This window comes from Engraulis encrasicolus, chromosome 3 (genome assembly GCF_034702125.1).
Source record: "Engraulis encrasicolus isolate BLACKSEA-1 chromosome 3, IST_EnEncr_1.0, whole genome shotgun sequence".
NCBI lineage: Eukaryota > Metazoa > Chordata > Actinopteri > Clupeiformes > Engraulidae > Engraulis > Engraulis encrasicolus.
Window position 1 is genome coordinate 33,960,399 of NC_085859.1, and position 17,919 is coordinate 33,978,317.

The window sequence follows — 17,919 nt, forward strand, 5'->3', positions numbered from 1 at the left end:
GGGATCCCCTTGAAATGTTCATACATCTTCAGGGCTCATCACTGACTGAATAAATAAAGTCCCACTTGGAATACAGTAAGGGCCAACCAGTGGGCCCAGGCCTACAGTTCGAGAATCATTGATCTAGTCCATATACTTTCTTAAGGTCTACATACTCTAGATGTGATATAATATGCATTGGGACAACTCACAATTTCCTACATTCCTCTACAACACATTTCTGTAATATACTTTGCATTACATTGCATTACATTGCATTTTCATTCAAATCCATTGGACAATTATGAGTTCTAGGCCTAAAATAGCAGCATACCTTATATTAGGCGATCAAACACATGTATTTTCTGAAAGCACACACTCTCCAGATATGATATAGCAAACGATGCAATCCAACCTATCCCCCTGGGGTCTCCCAACTTCCTCTATCCGTCTGTAAAGTACATTGTACTTTGAAATGCATTGATATTTAATGGACGGCCATGAGGTGTGGGTATAAAATAACTGTGTAATTTCTATTAAGCTATCCAATCCATTTATTTTCAGAGGTCTACACACTCCAGATGTGATATAATGTGCATTGTGACATCTCCCAACTTCCTACATTCCTCTATACCTTAGTTATGTAATGTGCTTGGGATTACATTGAAATGCATTGATTTCCATTGAAATCCATTAGACAGTTATGTTTTTTTGGCCTAAATAGGTGTACAATTTATATTAAACTACCAAACCCATATATTTTCTGAAAGCCCACACTCTACAGATATGATATAGCAAGTATTAGGATTTGACCCATCCTCCTACAGGCTTCTGCATCAATCTAGCCTCGCATTATATTGCTGAAAAAGTGTATGACGGATATATTTTGACCTATATAATTCATAGGAAAGTACATTATCCATCAAAACTGTATATTTTTAAAATCCCTAAGGTGTCTACATGTGATGTAACATCAATACAAATATATCCCATCATCACAGACACTTGCATAGGGTGAACTATGGTAAATTGGGACACTTTTGGTAGATCGCAAAAAAAAAAACACTTTAAGTTTAAAATACACCAACATTTAGTAATTGTATGTCTTCATATGGGTCTTGGGTACATTTCCATGTAGGAATTAGATTTTGAAGTATGATATTTTATAATATATTAACATTTAAAAACAGTGAGACACCAACTTCGTTGTGAGAAAATGCTATGGCAATTTGGGACACCCTTTAATGTAAAATGGGACAGTCTGTTTGATTATCATTATTTTTGCACAAACTGAAGAATAATATTGTTTTTCTCTTGTTAACTGTAGACCAAGATCTTAACTATTTAAAAAATGATATAACGTCCCTGAAACATTTCCATTTCAAGAGAATATTGAAGGAGTATGGCATGTGTGACTGTGGCCATGGCCATTAGCATGTGGGATGCATATTACAATACAGGCCTATGGCGTGCTAATATGTTATGCTAACAGCTAACAGAAGCCCATTCTGTTGCTATGAGAAAACTGTCCCATTTTAGCTTAAAATATTGTCCCAAATTAGCTCACTCCACTATACTTACTAAAAGTATGTCTCCTTAATAAAGTAAAGACAGATGTGTAAATGTTTTGATATTGAGTTAAACCTTTAGTAAAACAACATATATTTCAATCATATTTTGTACCATATAATCACTAATTCAGCCATAATATCCTTATGATCTGATAGCATAATCGACATGTCAGCTAGCTAAACTGATAAGTGTTGGATCCACTGTCACTTCAAACCTTTATTTTCATTTCTTTTATGATACTTAACACCAAATAAAATTATTGTTCCTTATACATGACAGTTGCAGTAACAATATTACATCCCATTTTGTGATTGGCTGCTAATATTTAGAAAGAAAACAACCCAAAACCTTATTTGTCCCAATTTGGCTGATGTCCCAAATTACCTTAGTTCACCCTACGCCTACATCCATATATAGGCATGTATTGCAAAATGCACTGAGTGTCATTATAAAAGTGAGTAAAAATATAAGAAAGCTACCACTTCCAGAGGGCTATCATAGCAAATAATGTCCCTCAGGCATGGAGGATTACAAAAAACATTGATAGACTTTGCCACCCCAGGTGATACCAACTTCTGCTCCGGCCCATGGACTAATTTAGCAGGGACTGGCAAGTAGGATGCATGACCACTGTCATGACACAGGCCGCCCCTTCTGGGTTTGCATGGAATGCAATGCTTTCGTCACTTCGGTCAGGGCAGTGGCATATTGTTGACAGAAACTTGGTAGGCTAAACAAAGTAGTAGGCCTACTTATTTTCACGCGCTGCAAGAAGTCTGCAGGCAGCAGACGGGTTGATCCAGCCCTAGAAACCCTGCTCAGAGCTGTTCTCTAGCTCTGACCCTGCTTTGCTCTGATAAAGTGTCTAGAACTTCTATCTCTGAAGCTGGACATGGTTTGTTGCTGACCACGCCCAATAGCCACACACTGTTGGACCGCTGGCGTGTTGAAACAAGCGTAGCCTAGAATCATGTTTGCTTGGGCACTGTAGCTTTTCAGGACTCCATTATTATCATTCTACTCTTTGGCTAAATCACATTTCCGCCGTGAACTAACCTATTTGGGAAGATGTCGCAAACTATTAAGAAGATTTCAGTTACCTACGATGCCATCAACTCCAGCAACACCTTCACATGTGGGGACATCGCCAATGGACGGGTTGTCGTCGAAGTAGCGAAGGAGGCAAAGATTGACTCGTTGACGATTAAATTCAAAGGAAAGGCGCGCGTGTTTTGGACTGAGCGTCATGGCAAAACGACGCACACATATTTTGACAAAGAGAAATACTTCGACACGAAGTTATACTTCATACGGGAAGCCAGAGGCAACGGTAACCTACTCAAAAACCTGACTAACATGCGACGGCCTATGGTTGCTTTAACCGGTTACGTGGCGCTATTCCGACATGTCGCTATTCCGACATTGATGTCTATTGACGGAATACCGGCGCGAGTTATGCAATTTCTTTGGTTTGTGCTACGTTGCTCAGCTTTTACTAAGTTTAGGGAGAGTGCATACAGTTACCCTAACCCTAACCCTAACCCTGACCCTAACCCTAACCCTAACCCTAACCCTACGGTATGTCAGCTGTCTGAATAGCGGTATGTCGGAATAGCGGTATGTCGGAATAGCGATTGCCCCCCGCTTTAACCGTGCCATTGATTTAAAACGCTGATTGTGTTTGTGTTTTGTCTTGCAGATGACAGGAGCCCGCTACTAACAAATGAAAGTGGACAGCCATGTAAGTTTGAATCATACGTGAAATGTTATTAAATAGACTAGTGTAGCCTATAGGCAGGGTCTAAATGCGGGTTGTATGGAGAACTACGCTTCACGTAGTAGAAGGGCTATTTGTGAAACGCTTTCTCCAAGCTACCGAGATCTTAATAGGCTCACATTTCATATGCCCTGAAGGTAGGCTACTTAGTTGACAGCTTCAATGTGGCTCCCTCTGTCTGTGCCGGCAGCATTAGGTCTAGGCCTATGTGTCAGCTATTTACAATGAAAACATCATGTTCAGGTAGCCTGTCTGATATGATCAATGGTCCACTTGTTGCAACAGCTGATTACTCACCTGTTTGAGAACAAAGTCCAAAGTGAGATAATTAGCCACACTTGGAAGAATGTTAATTACTCATTTAGATGTAAAGGTCTTGAAATAGTTGATTCTACAGGATAAGACCCCATCCAGGAAATTCTGCCCTTTTTATGGGCAGCAGAGATCATGCATTTTCCCTGACTGACTTGTTGCTGATGTAGGTGCTTATTTTCAATGCATTTCATTGTGTGTGTGTGTGTGTGTGTGTGTGTGTGTGTGTGTGTGTGTGTGTGTGTGTGTGTGTGTGTGTGTGTTTTCACATTCATGTCAATATGTCTTCTGTTTCCAGATTGTAATGTTGTCGCCCCAGGGACTCACACATATCCATTTTCATTTCAGTTCCCACAACAGTAAGTCCATTGATAGTACAAGATGCAAGGCAGAAAAATGTCACCCACGTTTCAAAGTGGGGGGTTGAGCATTTCTTTGTTTCCCATTTGCACAGGAACCTTCCAGCACCCGTTCAAGGAACAGCTGGATGGATTGCCTACCTCTTGGAGGCCAAACTGAGCAGGTCTATGCGACTCTCCAGCAAAGCTAAGGCAGAGATTCCCTATATACCGAGGCCAGACCTGACCATTCCTGATCTAATGGTAAGCCTCAGAACCATTATGTCTTCATACAGTGACTCATCCTGTCCCATACAAGATAGAACACTTTTTTATGATGTGATTTTGCCAGCACTCACTAGTAGGGCTACCTGTTTTGCCGGCGGAAATATTTGGAATGCCTTGTGCCTTGTATAGTGACCTTTAGGGATGCAAACGATTAATCGATTAATCGACTTGGGCATGGGCATGAAGTGAAGATGTGAAGAGGGATGTGAATAGTGGGAATATTTAAATCACCCTTGGTCTAAAGAATTTAAATGGAATTCATTTAAATGCAGCATTTTATCTGACTTTTTAATATTTTAGATTAAGTTTTTTTTTTTGAGAAACATGGAGGTTTCGGGGGAAAAACGCTACTTATCAATTAATTGTAAGTCGATCGATAAGGCAATCAACCAACGATTAATGAATGAATCCATCATTTGCATCCCTAGTGACCTTTATATTGTTCTAGTGAGTTATTGGGTGACTTTTGTGTGGAACCATCAGTTGTGCCGTATTGACGTCAGGTGGATATGTGACGGAGGTCATCTTGCACCTGTTCACCCCCCTCGGGGATCGAACGTGCGACCTCGTCAACTACTACGGTTCGGCAATGGGAGACACAGTACGATACCGCTGGGCCAAGAGACTAGTCTCTCGGCCCAACGGCACGAGACTGTATGAAGCTATCGGAGGGAGGTTTACCAATGTTCCACGCCAACTCTGTGCTAGTTAGCCTCCGTTACACTCTCCCCCTTAAACCTCACTCCCATCCCGGGTCAGCGGCACCACTGTGACGGAGGTCATCTTGCACCTGTTCACCCCCCTCGGGGATCGAACGTGCGACCTCGTCAACTACTACGGTTCGGCAATGGGAGACACAGTACGATACCGCTGGGCCAAGAGACTAGTCTCTCGGCCCAACGGCACGAGACTGTATGAAGCTATCGGAGGGAGGTTTACCAACGTTCCACGCCAACTCTGTGCTAGTTAGCCTCCGTTACAGATGGACAGCTGACATTTTTGTTGGACAACTGCTAGAATATATATTTTTGTTAAGCACATAATTCTATATGTGTTCTTGCATAGTTTTGATGCCCTACATAAAAATCTAGAATGTAGTGTAAATAGCCACAAAAATAGATCAGAATGCATTGAATGAAAAGGTGTGTCCAAACTTTTGACCTGTACTGTATGTGGTCCAACCTTAGGTGCCTCAACACGGGTCGAAAGACAAACGTATGAAGGTGTTTACCTCAGGCAATGTATCCTTCAGCATTCACACGGAGAGAATGGGCTACTATATGGGTAAGATTCCAAAACAATGCATTTATGCAAGGTGTGTGTGTGTGTGTGTGTGTGTGTGTGTGTGTGTGTGTGTGTGTGTGTGTGTGTGTGTGTGTGTTGGTTTTCGTGTCTCCTATAATTGGCACAAAGACAAGGCAAGTTTACTTGTATACACAAAAGGCAGTTCAGTGTGCCTAGGAAATACATGTAAGACTGATCCATGTATATTGAAAATGCAAAACGATTTGGAAATGTGATGCGAGTCCTTATGATGTCTGTTACTGTGACAGGAGAACGAATTAAAGTCGTGGCCGAAGTCCAGAACAACTCATCGCGTGAGCTCAAGCTGAAGTATTGCCTTTACGAGAAGATCAGCTTCTTTGCCAGACATAAAAGGAGGTTGAACTTAATAGATATCGTTAAAGAGGAAGGAGAGTCCATTGCTCAGTCCACACGTCAAACCGTTACCAAGCTGATCACCATCCCACAACAAGGCCTCAACGTGTCTGTCCTCGACTGCAGGATCGTAAAGGTGGAACACAGGCTCAAGGTAATACAAAGTAATAAGCATTTATGATGAGACATAACAATAATAATAATATTGATAATAATAATACTAATAATAAGCATTGGCATTGATGGCATTGATGAGACATTGGCTACGTTTCATGAAAGATCAAAGTAAACTCGAGCAAACTATTTAAATCTGAATTATTAATTCGGAATTGAAAACGTCATGTAAACGTAGCCATTGTGATTGCTTTTTAAAAAAAAAAAAAACTTTTTTTTATCAGCACAGCAAAAAAAGCCCACATGAAAACACCTTTAGCATTTTGACATTTGTGTTCATTCTATGTATGGTAGGTTTTAAAGAAATGGAGCAAAATTGAGCCATCAATTTAACAACATAACAAGTTCAACAACTTAATGTTTTCTAGTAGGCCTACCAGTTGTTGACATTAAACAAGACTGACTGACATTTTCACCTTTTATGTGAGTCCAGGTCTGTTTGCAGTCATCATCTCACATAACTGGTCATTGTGCTTTGCCATTACGTCTCTCTCTCTCTCTCTCTCTCTCTCTCTCTCTCTCTCTCTCTCTCTCTCTCTCTCTCTCTCTCTCTCTCTCTCTCTCTCTCTCTCTCTCTCTCTCGCACACACACACACACACTTGCAATATCCATAGTCAAACAAAAGCATTCAAAAGGCCAGGCTCTCCTTTTCAAAGCAGGATATTAGTATGGCGATGAATGATATTAAACCTGCAGTCTACAAGCTGTGCTGTGGAAGTTCTTGTAGCCTGGTTGTAGCATTGTAACGCCTGTAAGTAACTCAAGCGTCCTCTCTCCACCAGGTCTACCTGGACGTTCCCTACGCCTCAGACCCAGAGATCAAATTTCCCATTGTCATCCTCCCCGTGCCGCCAGCCAGTGGGCACGCCGCACCTCCACCTGCATACTCCAGCGATTTTGGGGCCTGGAACACTTCCGGCTCGCCCATGGCCCCACCAGCATGGAATAGTGGAGCACCCTACTCGGCGCCTCAACCAGCATGGAACAGTGTGCCTCCCAGTACCCCTCCTCCACCACCATGGGATAGTGGTGCCACCCCAAATGCCCCTCCACCAGCCTGGAGTAGTGCTCCCCCATCAGCGCCCCCTCCTTCCTACGACTCCTATGCACTCTATCCTCCCTTGCCCAAATCCTAAATCAGTCATTCCTTGTGCAGCCTGAGGATTTTTTAAACTAAATAACATTTTTTTAACTAAATAACATTTCTGTCAGATCCACTCTAGTCAAAAATGAGACGGGAAACAGAGATAAATTTCTTAAGCTTTATTTCTGAATGCATACATTTGTGTTTGGGGGTATGGCTCTGTTCGGAGGAAGTTCCCCGGCTTCTCCATGAGCTCCATGGAAGCCAATACAGGGAACAGCAGCATCCTCAGGTGGTGTGCCTTCCATTTAGCTGGAAAGGCAAAATACCCCCTAGAACAGAGCAAGCAACAACAACAACATGACATTGTTTGACAACGATTAGTCTGGTGGAGCAGGGGAGGTGGTGGGAGCAAAACAAGCAACAAAAAGCAATGACAGGAAAACAAATTCGGTAGTTTAAATAAAGCGCGCCATATGTCAGCATCCAATTGCGAGCTGCAGCTGATTAACCAAAGCGCAGCTGATTAGTGGAGAGTTGTATGGGTTGGGTCGGCGTCAGCCAATAGGCAAAAGGGCGCGTTGACTATGTGGTCTGCCAGAACTAACGCAGATTGCTCGATTTTTTTCTTGAGCACATGGAGCACAGGGTTTTTTGGGGGGGACTGAAGTCAGGAAATCAGACTCCTTAGGCTTTCAAAGACAAATACAACAACCATGTGTTGATTTCATGTACAGGATGTGCAGGCTGCGTGTGGGGTGCTTTGTACGGTAATTCATACAAGCAGAAAAGAAACCATTATAGCGCCGATTTATCTATAGATCTATAATGTTGATAATATTATGAACTTTCTGCTGGATTGAATTACAATGTTACTCTTGCATGGAGGCATGCAGCACATAAAATCAATGTGTTATATTTGTCTTAGAAATAAGGCCTTAATCATGATCATCAGCTAGAGACCAGTGGATTTTCTTCAAAAAGGAGTATGTGATCATCGATGGATGATGTTGGGAGAGGGCTATTTCAGCGGAGACTCTTGCTACTGTAGGCCCTTTTTTTAAGGAGTTGACAGATGCAGGAAAGGCGACATCCTTCCTGACTTATTTCTTTGGGAAAATCCACCAACTTTCCATGGACAAAATCTACCTGGACAGCCTATATACCTCAGTACTAAGTACAAATCATTGCTTTCACATGTGCAACACCTCAGAACTGACACAAACAGTCCCTCCCAAATGTTTTGTCGCTTATCCATGTTGTTGGAACATCAGCTAATGACCTGACTTTTCAAGTAAGTAATCAATTGGCTTCAGAGGTCACCGATATGAAAAGTACAACCTGTCAACTGAAGTTTTATGTAAAAAAAGTGTTGCACTGAAGAAAGATTAATCGTCTCATTAACATAGAAATGGCAAGACAAATGTTTTGTCGCCTACAAAAAAATGTGTTTTATTTCTTTAGTTTTCTGTCATAAAAAAGCTCAACTGTACTAAGTCTGCTTCATTTCACTACATGTTACTATTACTCTTGCTTGTAAGCCACTTTAGATAAGACTAAATCATCTACTAAATGTGATGTGTTACACTGAGAAACATCCAGATGTCAAGCCACTTGCATTGGGCAGAGATTATTATTATTATTATTATTATTATTATTATTATCATTATTATCATCATTATGTAAGACTCAGACAGCTGCTGGAGTTTGATACCACAGTGTTGCCAGTGAATGAATGTTAACTACATTGTCAGTTGGCAAGGGCAGGACACGGCCATGTATAGTAAGCACAACATTACATGTGGATTGTTTCCGAACTGTTGTATTCACATGACTGGTTTGCATGCAACGAAAAAAAAATGTGTTTTGTGTGTAATAATTTGCCAACTCTCCTTTATTTGAGACACATCCGTCAACCCTCTAAAGTTTTGTTATTTCTGCCAATAATTTCTTAAATTGCAATTGTAATAATAATTTGAAAGGCCAATTTTGTTTTAATAATCAAATATAATGTGTTGTGATTGTCAATATCTATCTAATGCTGCCAGGTCATGTACTTAACATGTTCTTATCATACACAATAAATAATATATTTTGAAGTAGTTCATGAATCCATAACTTATTGGAACTTTCAGATAGGGCCCATATACGTTCTTTGACAAAATTAGACCCGCCATCCAGGCTCCCTGCAAACCTATAGCCACTGCTGTACTATTCAAATTTGGGAAGTCTCCCTGTTTCCCTACCCAAATACTAGTGAAAAGAAGCCTAACAGGTTTGTGTCTATGTGCCTTAACTCAAAGCCACGTATTGCTTAGTGTGACTCCTCACCAAAAGTAGCGATACTAAAAATGTCCAAGAAATGTAGGTGCACTCAAGTCTCAAGTCAAAAATTGTATATTCTAGCCAAAAAGTAACAAAAAGAACTAAGTCAGTGGATAAAACTGGAGCAACAGACGTTTCGGACCTAGTCCATTTCAATGTCTCCAGTAGCTACTAACCTCTATTTTGAAATTTGCTGTTGTACTAATGTCAGACAACAAGGAAGCTCAATGTACAGACTTTCAGAGCCCAGGAGGGCAGCTTACAAGACACCAGGCCACTCCCAAGCCACACATCCTGCTAAGTAGGCTAGGCCCTCCCCTCACCAAGGGGTCTCAAGTACAAGTATAGTGTGCATACTGTGCTGTATGTGGGGTCAACACCCTTCATAAATTGTGTTAGGGTCATGGTCAAGATCAAATAACCAGGTTAAAAATTAACAATCAGGTTAAACAAAACGAGGGTAAGACCCACAAGCAGCGGCAAGCCCTTTCAGTCTTTGCTGAAAAGACTTGACTGTACATCATAGCAACATGTAACATACAAAGACACTTTTGGTGATGTAAGGTTATAGTAACATAGTAACAGTAACGGGGGGTCTGCGGATTCAATTTCTAGGGGTTCATCTGTCCGTGGTCTGATATAACAGCTTATTAGTCATTTTGTTTAACCCAGCGTTTAACCTTTTTGAATAAACTTCCCCTGCACCTCATCATAAACCTCCCAACGCCCCCCTGACCAGATCATAAGCCTCCCAACGCCCCTCTTAGTATTAAGATATAAAATAGACTAGTATCCCCCAGAGCCATACAGAGGGGAGAGTCGGGCAATCTCCGCTGTGTGCTTAGGCCGACTTCCTCATTAGCAAAATTAGCTGTTTTAGCCTCTCAGTACTGCTCAGCGTTGCGAGTGTTAGTTCCTAGTAGTGGGCGTAGCACACAGCAAATGCAATGCGATGCAATTCAGGGAATATGACAAGACTTGCTGTTCGTAGTAATAACTTCAGATTAACATCACAGATGGTAAAACTGTTGGGATTATCACCACCGAGACAGTTGATGGTTTACATATTTGTGGTGATTATCCCGCAGTATAGTTCGTTAGTCCTTATTTTTGGCTGTTAATGTGGTGGTTCTATGTTGAGTCTATGGAAAGACAGCCGCTTTAGGAACACCCTTATCTCGCTGAAAGGCGGAGCTGCCATTTAATTCCTGATCCTCCAATCGCGTAACTCTCCCCTCTGTATGGCTCTGGTATCCCCTAATGGCAACTAAGCACCGCCCCCTAACAGCTGTATCCTTCTCAACGCCCCCCCAGGACTGCCCAACACCCTCTGGGGGGCTGTAGAGTCCATGTTGAGAAACACTCGTTTAACCAGTTATACTGGTCTGAACTTAACCAAACAAAGCTGTTTTTCATGTACAAGACAGCCTCTTGCACTGTGTAAAACAACTGTGCAATAGGTATATGTTCTTCCAAGGATTAAAACCAAAGTTTTGTGTTATTTCACCACTCTGTTAATTCATAACAGTTTGAAAAAAAAAAAAAAACTGGGCGTAACTGCAGGCAAATCCCCTTGCAGAAGCAGACTCATCACAGGTATTGTAGTAGGTCCACAACCAATCCCTTTATAACCACACCCATAAAAGGTAGGTGTGTCTTTGTGGTGTACAAGGTAGATAACAAAACGCTCTGGCTTGCACATATAGCAGATACTTGAAGTGAAGTGCTCTGCCAAAGTGAAGTGCTCTTCACTTTTTTTGCAAGATGTCACAAACTGTTAAGAAGATTTCGGTTACCTACGATGCTATCAATGCGAGCAACACCTTCACTTGTGGAGACATCATAAATGGACGGGTTACAGTTGAAATAGCCAAAGACACAAAGATTGAGTCGTTTCGGATTAAATTCAAAGGGAAAGCACAAGTGCGGTGGACAGAGCATGACCATCATGGTCATCATCATCATCATCATGGGCATGCTGGCCATCATCATCACGGTGGCCATACGCGCACATACTATGACAAGGAGAAATACTTCAAGCTGGAGCAGTTTTTTATACGAGAAGTCAAGGGAAATGGTATGTAAAACTGTAAAGCTCACAGTGACCCTTTTGTTTTGAATAAGCTGCTCTGGCATTGCATTTACTGTTTTTTATGCTTCTGTTTTTTTAGACATTTGTCCTGTTCTGAGAAATGCTGCTGGAGAGCCTTGTAAGTACCTCTCTCGAACCATAACCATTAAAAATCGACACATTCCTGAATTTGATAAGTGATCAAGTATGGCAAGACAATGTTCCAGTGTGTTTGAAACAGGTTCATCAAGCTCCTTATTGTAAATGATGAGATGGCATTCTCATCAGACCTGTTTGCATTGCTTCTCTAAAGGATGTCCCTATGGGCTAATGCAAAGCATGGCCTACTGCAATATAATACGCAATATACATATAATACACAATTTAATATATTTAAAGAAAATCGTTTTTGTGTTGTTGTGAGTTTATAGTTTACTGTTTACTTTCTGTTTGTCCTTAAAGGACCAGTTCGGTCAGTTTCAACATGCAGTTGTAATGCTCACACTACCCTGTACTCAGTACCTGTGTTTTTTTTCTTCTTCTTCAGCCTTTTACGAGATCTTGGTAATTGTAATGGGGGCAGCTCTTTGTTACATTTCATAAAAAAACATTTTTATTTATTCCCAAAAACATCCGAAAAGTTATACAACATCAGCAGACAACTAGCAAACAGGGAAAATGGGAAAATTTTGGAGTAGGCCTATGTTAATTTAAAAAGAAATGTAAACAAACGCTGCCCCCATTAGAATAGCTCATATCTCGGAAAAGGGCTTAGCTGAAAAATGTGGCATCACCGGGTACTGACAAGTCAAGGGTAGCGTGAGCAATACAACAGCATATTGAAATTGACTTTAACAGTGTGTACAACAATCAAGCCTGCTGATTATGGCAACTCAGTGTAGCGTTCCTTGAAAGTTTTGAAAGATTTCTTGAAGAAATTATTCACTGCATGATTTTGAAATCATTACACCTTCCATTATTTAAACAATAAAAAAGACCTCCATCTTTTTCCAGATTGTGATGTCGTTGCCCCAGGAACTCATGTGTATCCATTTACATTCCAGTTCCCTCAGCAGTAAGTCCTACTAGTACAAGGATGTAAAGAAGGAAGGAAAGAGACTATTACCCAGATCGTCATCACACAGTTGGAACTGAACATATCTTTCATTGTCCATTTTCCTCAGGAATCTCCCACCGTCTTTTAAAGGATCCGTTGGCTTTATCGCCTACACCTTGGAGGCCAAACTGAGCAGGTCTATGCGACTTTCCAGCACAGACAAGGCAGAGCTTAAGTATGAACCAGGGCCAGACCTGACCATTCCTGGTCTAATGGTGAGTCTCAATAGGCCAACATATAATACCAATACGAACACCTTCACACCAACACCCATGTCTTATAAATGTGTAATCAGATGATCTTATTCTAGGTAGTATGGACGCTCAATTAATTGAAAATAATAGAAAATCGTGATTTAATCGTGATATCGAAATCAAGATTTCAACCGGGATTTAATCGTGGCAATAGTGACCTGCCTTCGAGCGTCCTTGAAGCAAGAACATGCTGACAGACTGGTATTTACGACCAGAAATGTGTCCACCTAAGTTTCATGATATTGCCTTTTACATAATTATTACAATTCAGTTTTATGTTGTTCATCCCTTATATAATTCTTTCTTGGTTATTTCATTTTCATAATCGTGATAATCATTTTTTCCATAATCGTGCAGCCCCTACTAGGTAGTATGAGGCTACCTCCTCTGTCGTCGAACAGTTAAATTCTGAGGATTGAATGAAAAGACGGTAAAATAAGAGAAAACAAAACCCTGACAATTCTAGACTCTATCAGGTAAACGGAAAAAAGGAGGCCAGACTCCTCTGTCGTCGAACAGTTAAAATCTGAAGACTGCGTATGTTTTTCAAGGTTTTATGTTTATTTATGTTTTATTTTATTATTATTTTTACCTTATGTTTTATCTTAATGTTTTAAATGTTTTTTGACTCTAATTCATTTCCTTCTTTCTTCCCTGTTTTCCTTTCATTTACATTTGTTAACTTTGTGAAGCACATTGAGTTGCACCTGTGTATGAAATGCGCTATATAAATAAACTTGCCTTGCCTTACATTCAGTTAAGGCCTCTTGACCAGGGAAAGGACATGTTTTTCTTACCATTTGGGAGGAGATTCTTAAGACAGCCCATTCCATCACACATCTGCTACTGTAACTGGTGCATCATTGTCTTGTTAAACACACTCCATTGAGAAATGATCGAGATTGATTGGTCACTGGTCTTGTTGGAATTTGAAATGTTTTAGATGGTCAGACTAAATGAGAAGCGAAACATCTGACTCCATAACCAAGACTAATTTCTTTCTGGTGGAGACGAATGAACAACTCGGTGTACTGTGGTTCTCAACCTTTTTTTGAAGAAACGGCCCATCATAAGCATCATCATAAGCCTCCCAATGCCCCCTTGACCTAACTGTACTGTCTATGTCTAATTGTCTATGTCCACACCTAAAGTCTTTGTCTATGTCTGCATGGGAAAGTAAGAAACGTAATTTCAAATTCTTTGTATGACCAGTGCATGTCAAGAAATTGACAATAAAGCCGACTTTACTTGACTTGACTAATCGTAACCCTGAATCCTGCCAGCGGCCCCCTTTGTAAAAAAAAAATCAAATTGACTAATGCCCAGCAATTGCAACTTAGTCGAACGTAAGGCGAACTTATAGGCATCCCTATCGTCCCGTGGGGATGTAGAGCCCCCATTGAGAAACACTAGTTTAGTCTAGGTGTAATTTATGTGTAACTGTCTATGTCTAATTGTCTATGTCCACACCTAAACTCTATGTCTATGTCTGCATGGGAAAATAAGAAACGTAAGAAAGACGACTTGACTTGACTGGACTAGCTTGGAGGTTCTTGTGTCCCAGCTTGTGGGATGACAGTTTTCTCTTCTTCCATCAGGTGCCTCAACATGGGACCAAAGACAAAAAAATGAAGTTGTTTACCTCTGGAAATATTGCATTTAGTGTCACCACGGAGAGAATGGGCTTCTCTTTGGGTAAGATTCCAAAAGAGTGGTACAACGCTAAGCTGTGTGTGTGTGTGTGTGTGTGTGTGTGTGTGTGTGTGCGTGTGCGTGTGCGTGTGCGTGTGCGTGTGCGTGCGCGTGCGCGTGCATGTGTGCCTGCGTGTGTGTGCCTGCATCTGTGTCTGTCAGTGTGTATCTGCATTTCAGGGTGTGTCCATGTCTGATTCCTGGAATATGAAATCCTTGTGCACACAGGATTATACAAAATCCATCCCGTTATTACTACTAGGTGGGACACTCTGCATTTAATAGCGCTGGAATTTGTCTGATCAACAAATTCAACCATTATCATGTCCAAAGAAATCTCAGGACATTTACAGTAATATGTGTGGATTCTGATAAATCACTCTTTGATGAAGTTTACCTGTTTCACATCTGCATTACTGGAGGCTTGTGCACAAGGACGTACAGTACATGGGCATTGTATTCAGTAGAGCTAGAGTTTGTGTCTGGCAGATAAATGACAGCTACAATGCAGTACAATGGTAAAAAAACCAAATGCTTTTATTGTGTATCACATCCAAAGGAAAGCTATATCTTGGTGAATTTAATATCACCGTGTCTGCCCGTCTTTAATACCACCATTTGTTTCATGACAGGAGAACAGATGAAAGTCGTGGCCGAAGTCCAGAACAACTCATCTCGGGACCTCAAGCTGAAGTACTGCTTTTACAAGAAGACCAGCTTCTTCGCCCAGAACCACAGGAAGATGCACACGGAAGACATACTCAAAGAGGAAGGAGAGACCGTCGAAGAGAAGAAACAACAGACCGTGACCAAGATCGTCCCCCTGTCTCCCCCCCTCACCGCCTCTGTCCTCAACTGCAGGATCATAAAGGTGGAATACAGAATTAAGGTAAAGAGGCATCTGAGATGACTCAAAACTGACTGACCCCTTTTGAAATGTGTGCAGTGTCTAGTATGCGATAGGGCCAATAATACAGTGTGTGTGTGTTTCACCACTGTGTAGCGTGAGCAATAACTCAACATGTCAAAGCCAAAGTACTTCATCAACATAAGGCGGTAGCAGAATGGCCTTCCACTATAAATAGTTAAGTAATAGTTTATTTCACAACTACAATAACATATTTAATCACTTAAACCGTCAATTAGTAATTTGTAAATAGCGATCGATCAAAACTCAATATACTAAATAAGTTACACGTAGGCCCTCCACACATCTTCAATACTTTATAATCAGTTTATGATTTCCATAAACGGCTATAAAGCTATTTGTAAGTAACCTATTTTTTTAAAGCAAAATGATTGTTTTCAAATGATTAATTTGTGGTTTATAAATGATGAACTATATTATAGTTCATTAGTTAGACTTACACAAACTGATAATTAAGTAGTTGTAATCCTAAGATCAACCATCAATGAACCATTTAAAGAGGAAGGTTATTATGAAGTTCTACCCGCCAGGGATACTGTGGGTGTTCTCTCGTGGAGTGAGTAAGCTAGCCCATACCAGACACCAAACTCCTCTACAAGCAAGGGATCAACTTCTAACCTTTGTGTTCCCTTTACGAGAGGTTGCGCAACGTGACACAAGTAGTAAAACCAGTCTGACAACTGTAGAGCTTTTCGTTTTCCTCCCCCCTTTTAGTGGAGTCAGTTGTAGAACATCCCCTCTTTTTTGTGTTCTTTTATCTGATCAAGGCCAATATTTGTAGTTTCATGATGACATGTGATTGATGGGCTACTTGTGTTTTGTAATTACAGTTTACACACACGCGCGCATACACACACACACACACACACACACACACACACACACACACACACACACACACACACACACACACACACACACACACACACACACACACACACACACACACACACACACACACACACACACTACACGAAGTACATGAAGCTTGTACACAGTGCAGTGCACAAATATAGAAATAGATGAACAAAATAAATAGAATAGATAATATACAAATTAAAGGCCTGCATCTTATGTAGTCAATGTTTTTTTTCCAAACTCTTCTTTACCAGTTCCGCTGGTCATTCAATAATTTAAATGGCAATGTTTTCAAGGACGGTGGGAAAAAAAAGGTCATGCAGAAGTTGCCGTGACGAGTAATTTTCCGTAACTCAATTATTCTCTCTCCACCATGCAGGTCTACCTTGACGTTCCCTATTCTTCAGACCCAGAGGTCAAATTACCCATTGTCGTCCTCCCTGCTACGTCACCCAGTGGAAGTGGAAAGGCTGCACAACCACCAGCAGCACCCTCCTTTGGATTTGAGGGTGGGTGGAACCCAAACCAGCCAGGACTCAACACCACCCCCTATGTTTCACCTCAACCAGCATGGAATAGTGCCATCCCACCGGCTGGGCCCCAACCGTATGGGCCTCAACCAACATGGCCGGGCATGCTGCCCCCCAATGCTGCTCCACAAGTATGGAACCATGCGCCACCCCCTGGGCCTCAACCTGCATGGAATACCATGGCCCCCGGCAGCGCCCCTCCGGGAACATGGAGTGGTGCCCCCCAAAATGCCCCTCCGGGAGGGTGGAATAACGCCCCGCTAGCTGCACCTCCCCCTGCCTATGGCGCACTTTACCCCACCGTCCAGGATTCCTCAGAGACCAAGAAATCTGATTTGCTGTGATGAGGCTTTTTCACCATAATGTTAGGTTGGCTAAGTTCCGTTTTGAAGAGAAGCAGGTATACTACCGGGTTTGAGGCAGAAAACATTGTCATCTCAGCTATATGTCTACAAGTATGTTACTATTGGATGGAGCTTACAGTACACATGTGTCACTACTTTGATGCATCGAAATCTGACGTGATCTCACGTCATGTGAAAATGGGAAAATGGCCCGTTGTCAACTTGAGACGTTACCTTTGTTTGTGGCATCTGGGAATAATAAGGATAACGATGACTGGAAATGTTCCACACCAGCAACAACGGAACAAAATATAATGGAGAGAATTCCTTGCTGAAATCTTTGATCATGGTTTCGCATTTGTTTGCAAGTTGAGAAGAAAATCAACTAAATGTCGAAGGATCTATGATTGTACTTCCTTACAATGAACCGTCCTACTGAATCCTACTGTTTACACATATTATGGACTTTACAGTTCATGCAACTTCTCACGTTTTAACATTTGTTCAAATTGCTATTCTACAGATGCCATACATATACTCTCTGACATGTGCTTCATGTGATTGCTCATCTGCTGCACTAGCTCTTGGTGGATATTGTAATGGGGGCGGCATTTGA

At 41.3% G+C, this 17,919-nt stretch overlaps 2 protein-coding genes across 2 annotated transcripts; both read left to right on the plus strand.

Moving 5' to 3' along the window:
• The first annotated feature begins 2,253 nt into the window (after positions 1 to 2,253).
• LOC134446030 (arrestin domain-containing protein 3-like) lies at positions 2,254 to 8,676 on the plus strand. Its single transcript, XM_063195253.1, has 7 exons — positions 2,254 to 2,881; positions 3,251 to 3,292; positions 3,939 to 3,999; positions 4,095 to 4,242; positions 5,454 to 5,550; positions 5,820 to 6,079; positions 6,883 to 8,676. The coding sequence occupies exons 1-7, from the start codon at positions 2,620 to 2,622 to the stop codon at positions 7,234 to 7,236; spliced, it is 1,224 nt and encodes a 407-aa protein (XP_063051323.1). The 5' UTR covers positions 2,254 to 2,619; the 3' UTR covers positions 7,237 to 8,676.
• Positions 8,677 to 11,233: 2,557 nt separating this feature from the next.
• Positions 11,234 to 17,673, plus strand: LOC134445360 (arrestin domain-containing protein 3-like). The gene is made up of 7 exons (XM_063194444.1): positions 11,234 to 11,586; positions 11,681 to 11,719; positions 12,595 to 12,655; positions 12,765 to 12,912; positions 14,550 to 14,646; positions 15,276 to 15,532; positions 16,809 to 17,673. Exons 1-7 carry the CDS (start codon positions 11,274 to 11,276, stop codon positions 17,301 to 17,303), a joined length of 1,410 nt encoding a protein of 469 aa, XP_063050514.1. The 5' UTR covers positions 11,234 to 11,273; the 3' UTR covers positions 17,304 to 17,673.
• The last annotated feature ends 246 nt before the right edge of the window (positions 17,674 to 17,919 follow it).

Coding starts and splice junctions, on each gene's coding strand:
- LOC134446030 (XM_063195253.1), top strand. CDS start 2,620: ATGTCGCAAACTATTAAGAAGATTTCAGTTACCTACGATGCCATCAAC. Junction 2,882..3,250: donor ACGGGAAGCCAGAGGCAACG/GTAACCTACTCA, acceptor TTTGTCTTGCAG/ATGACAGGAGCCCGCTACTA. Junction 6,080..6,882: donor AGGTGGAACACAGGCTCAAG/GTAATACAAAGT, acceptor TCTCTCCACCAG/GTCTACCTGGACGTTCCCTA.
- LOC134445360 (XM_063194444.1), top strand. CDS start 11,274: ATGTCACAAACTGTTAAGAAGATTTCGGTTACCTACGATGCTATCAAT. Junction 12,656..12,764: donor ACATTCCAGTTCCCTCAGCA/GTAAGTCCTACT, acceptor CATTTTCCTCAG/GAATCTCCCACCGTCTTTTA. Junction 14,647..15,275: donor GAGAATGGGCTTCTCTTTGG/GTAAGATTCCAA, acceptor GTTTCATGACAG/GAGAACAGATGAAAGTCGTG.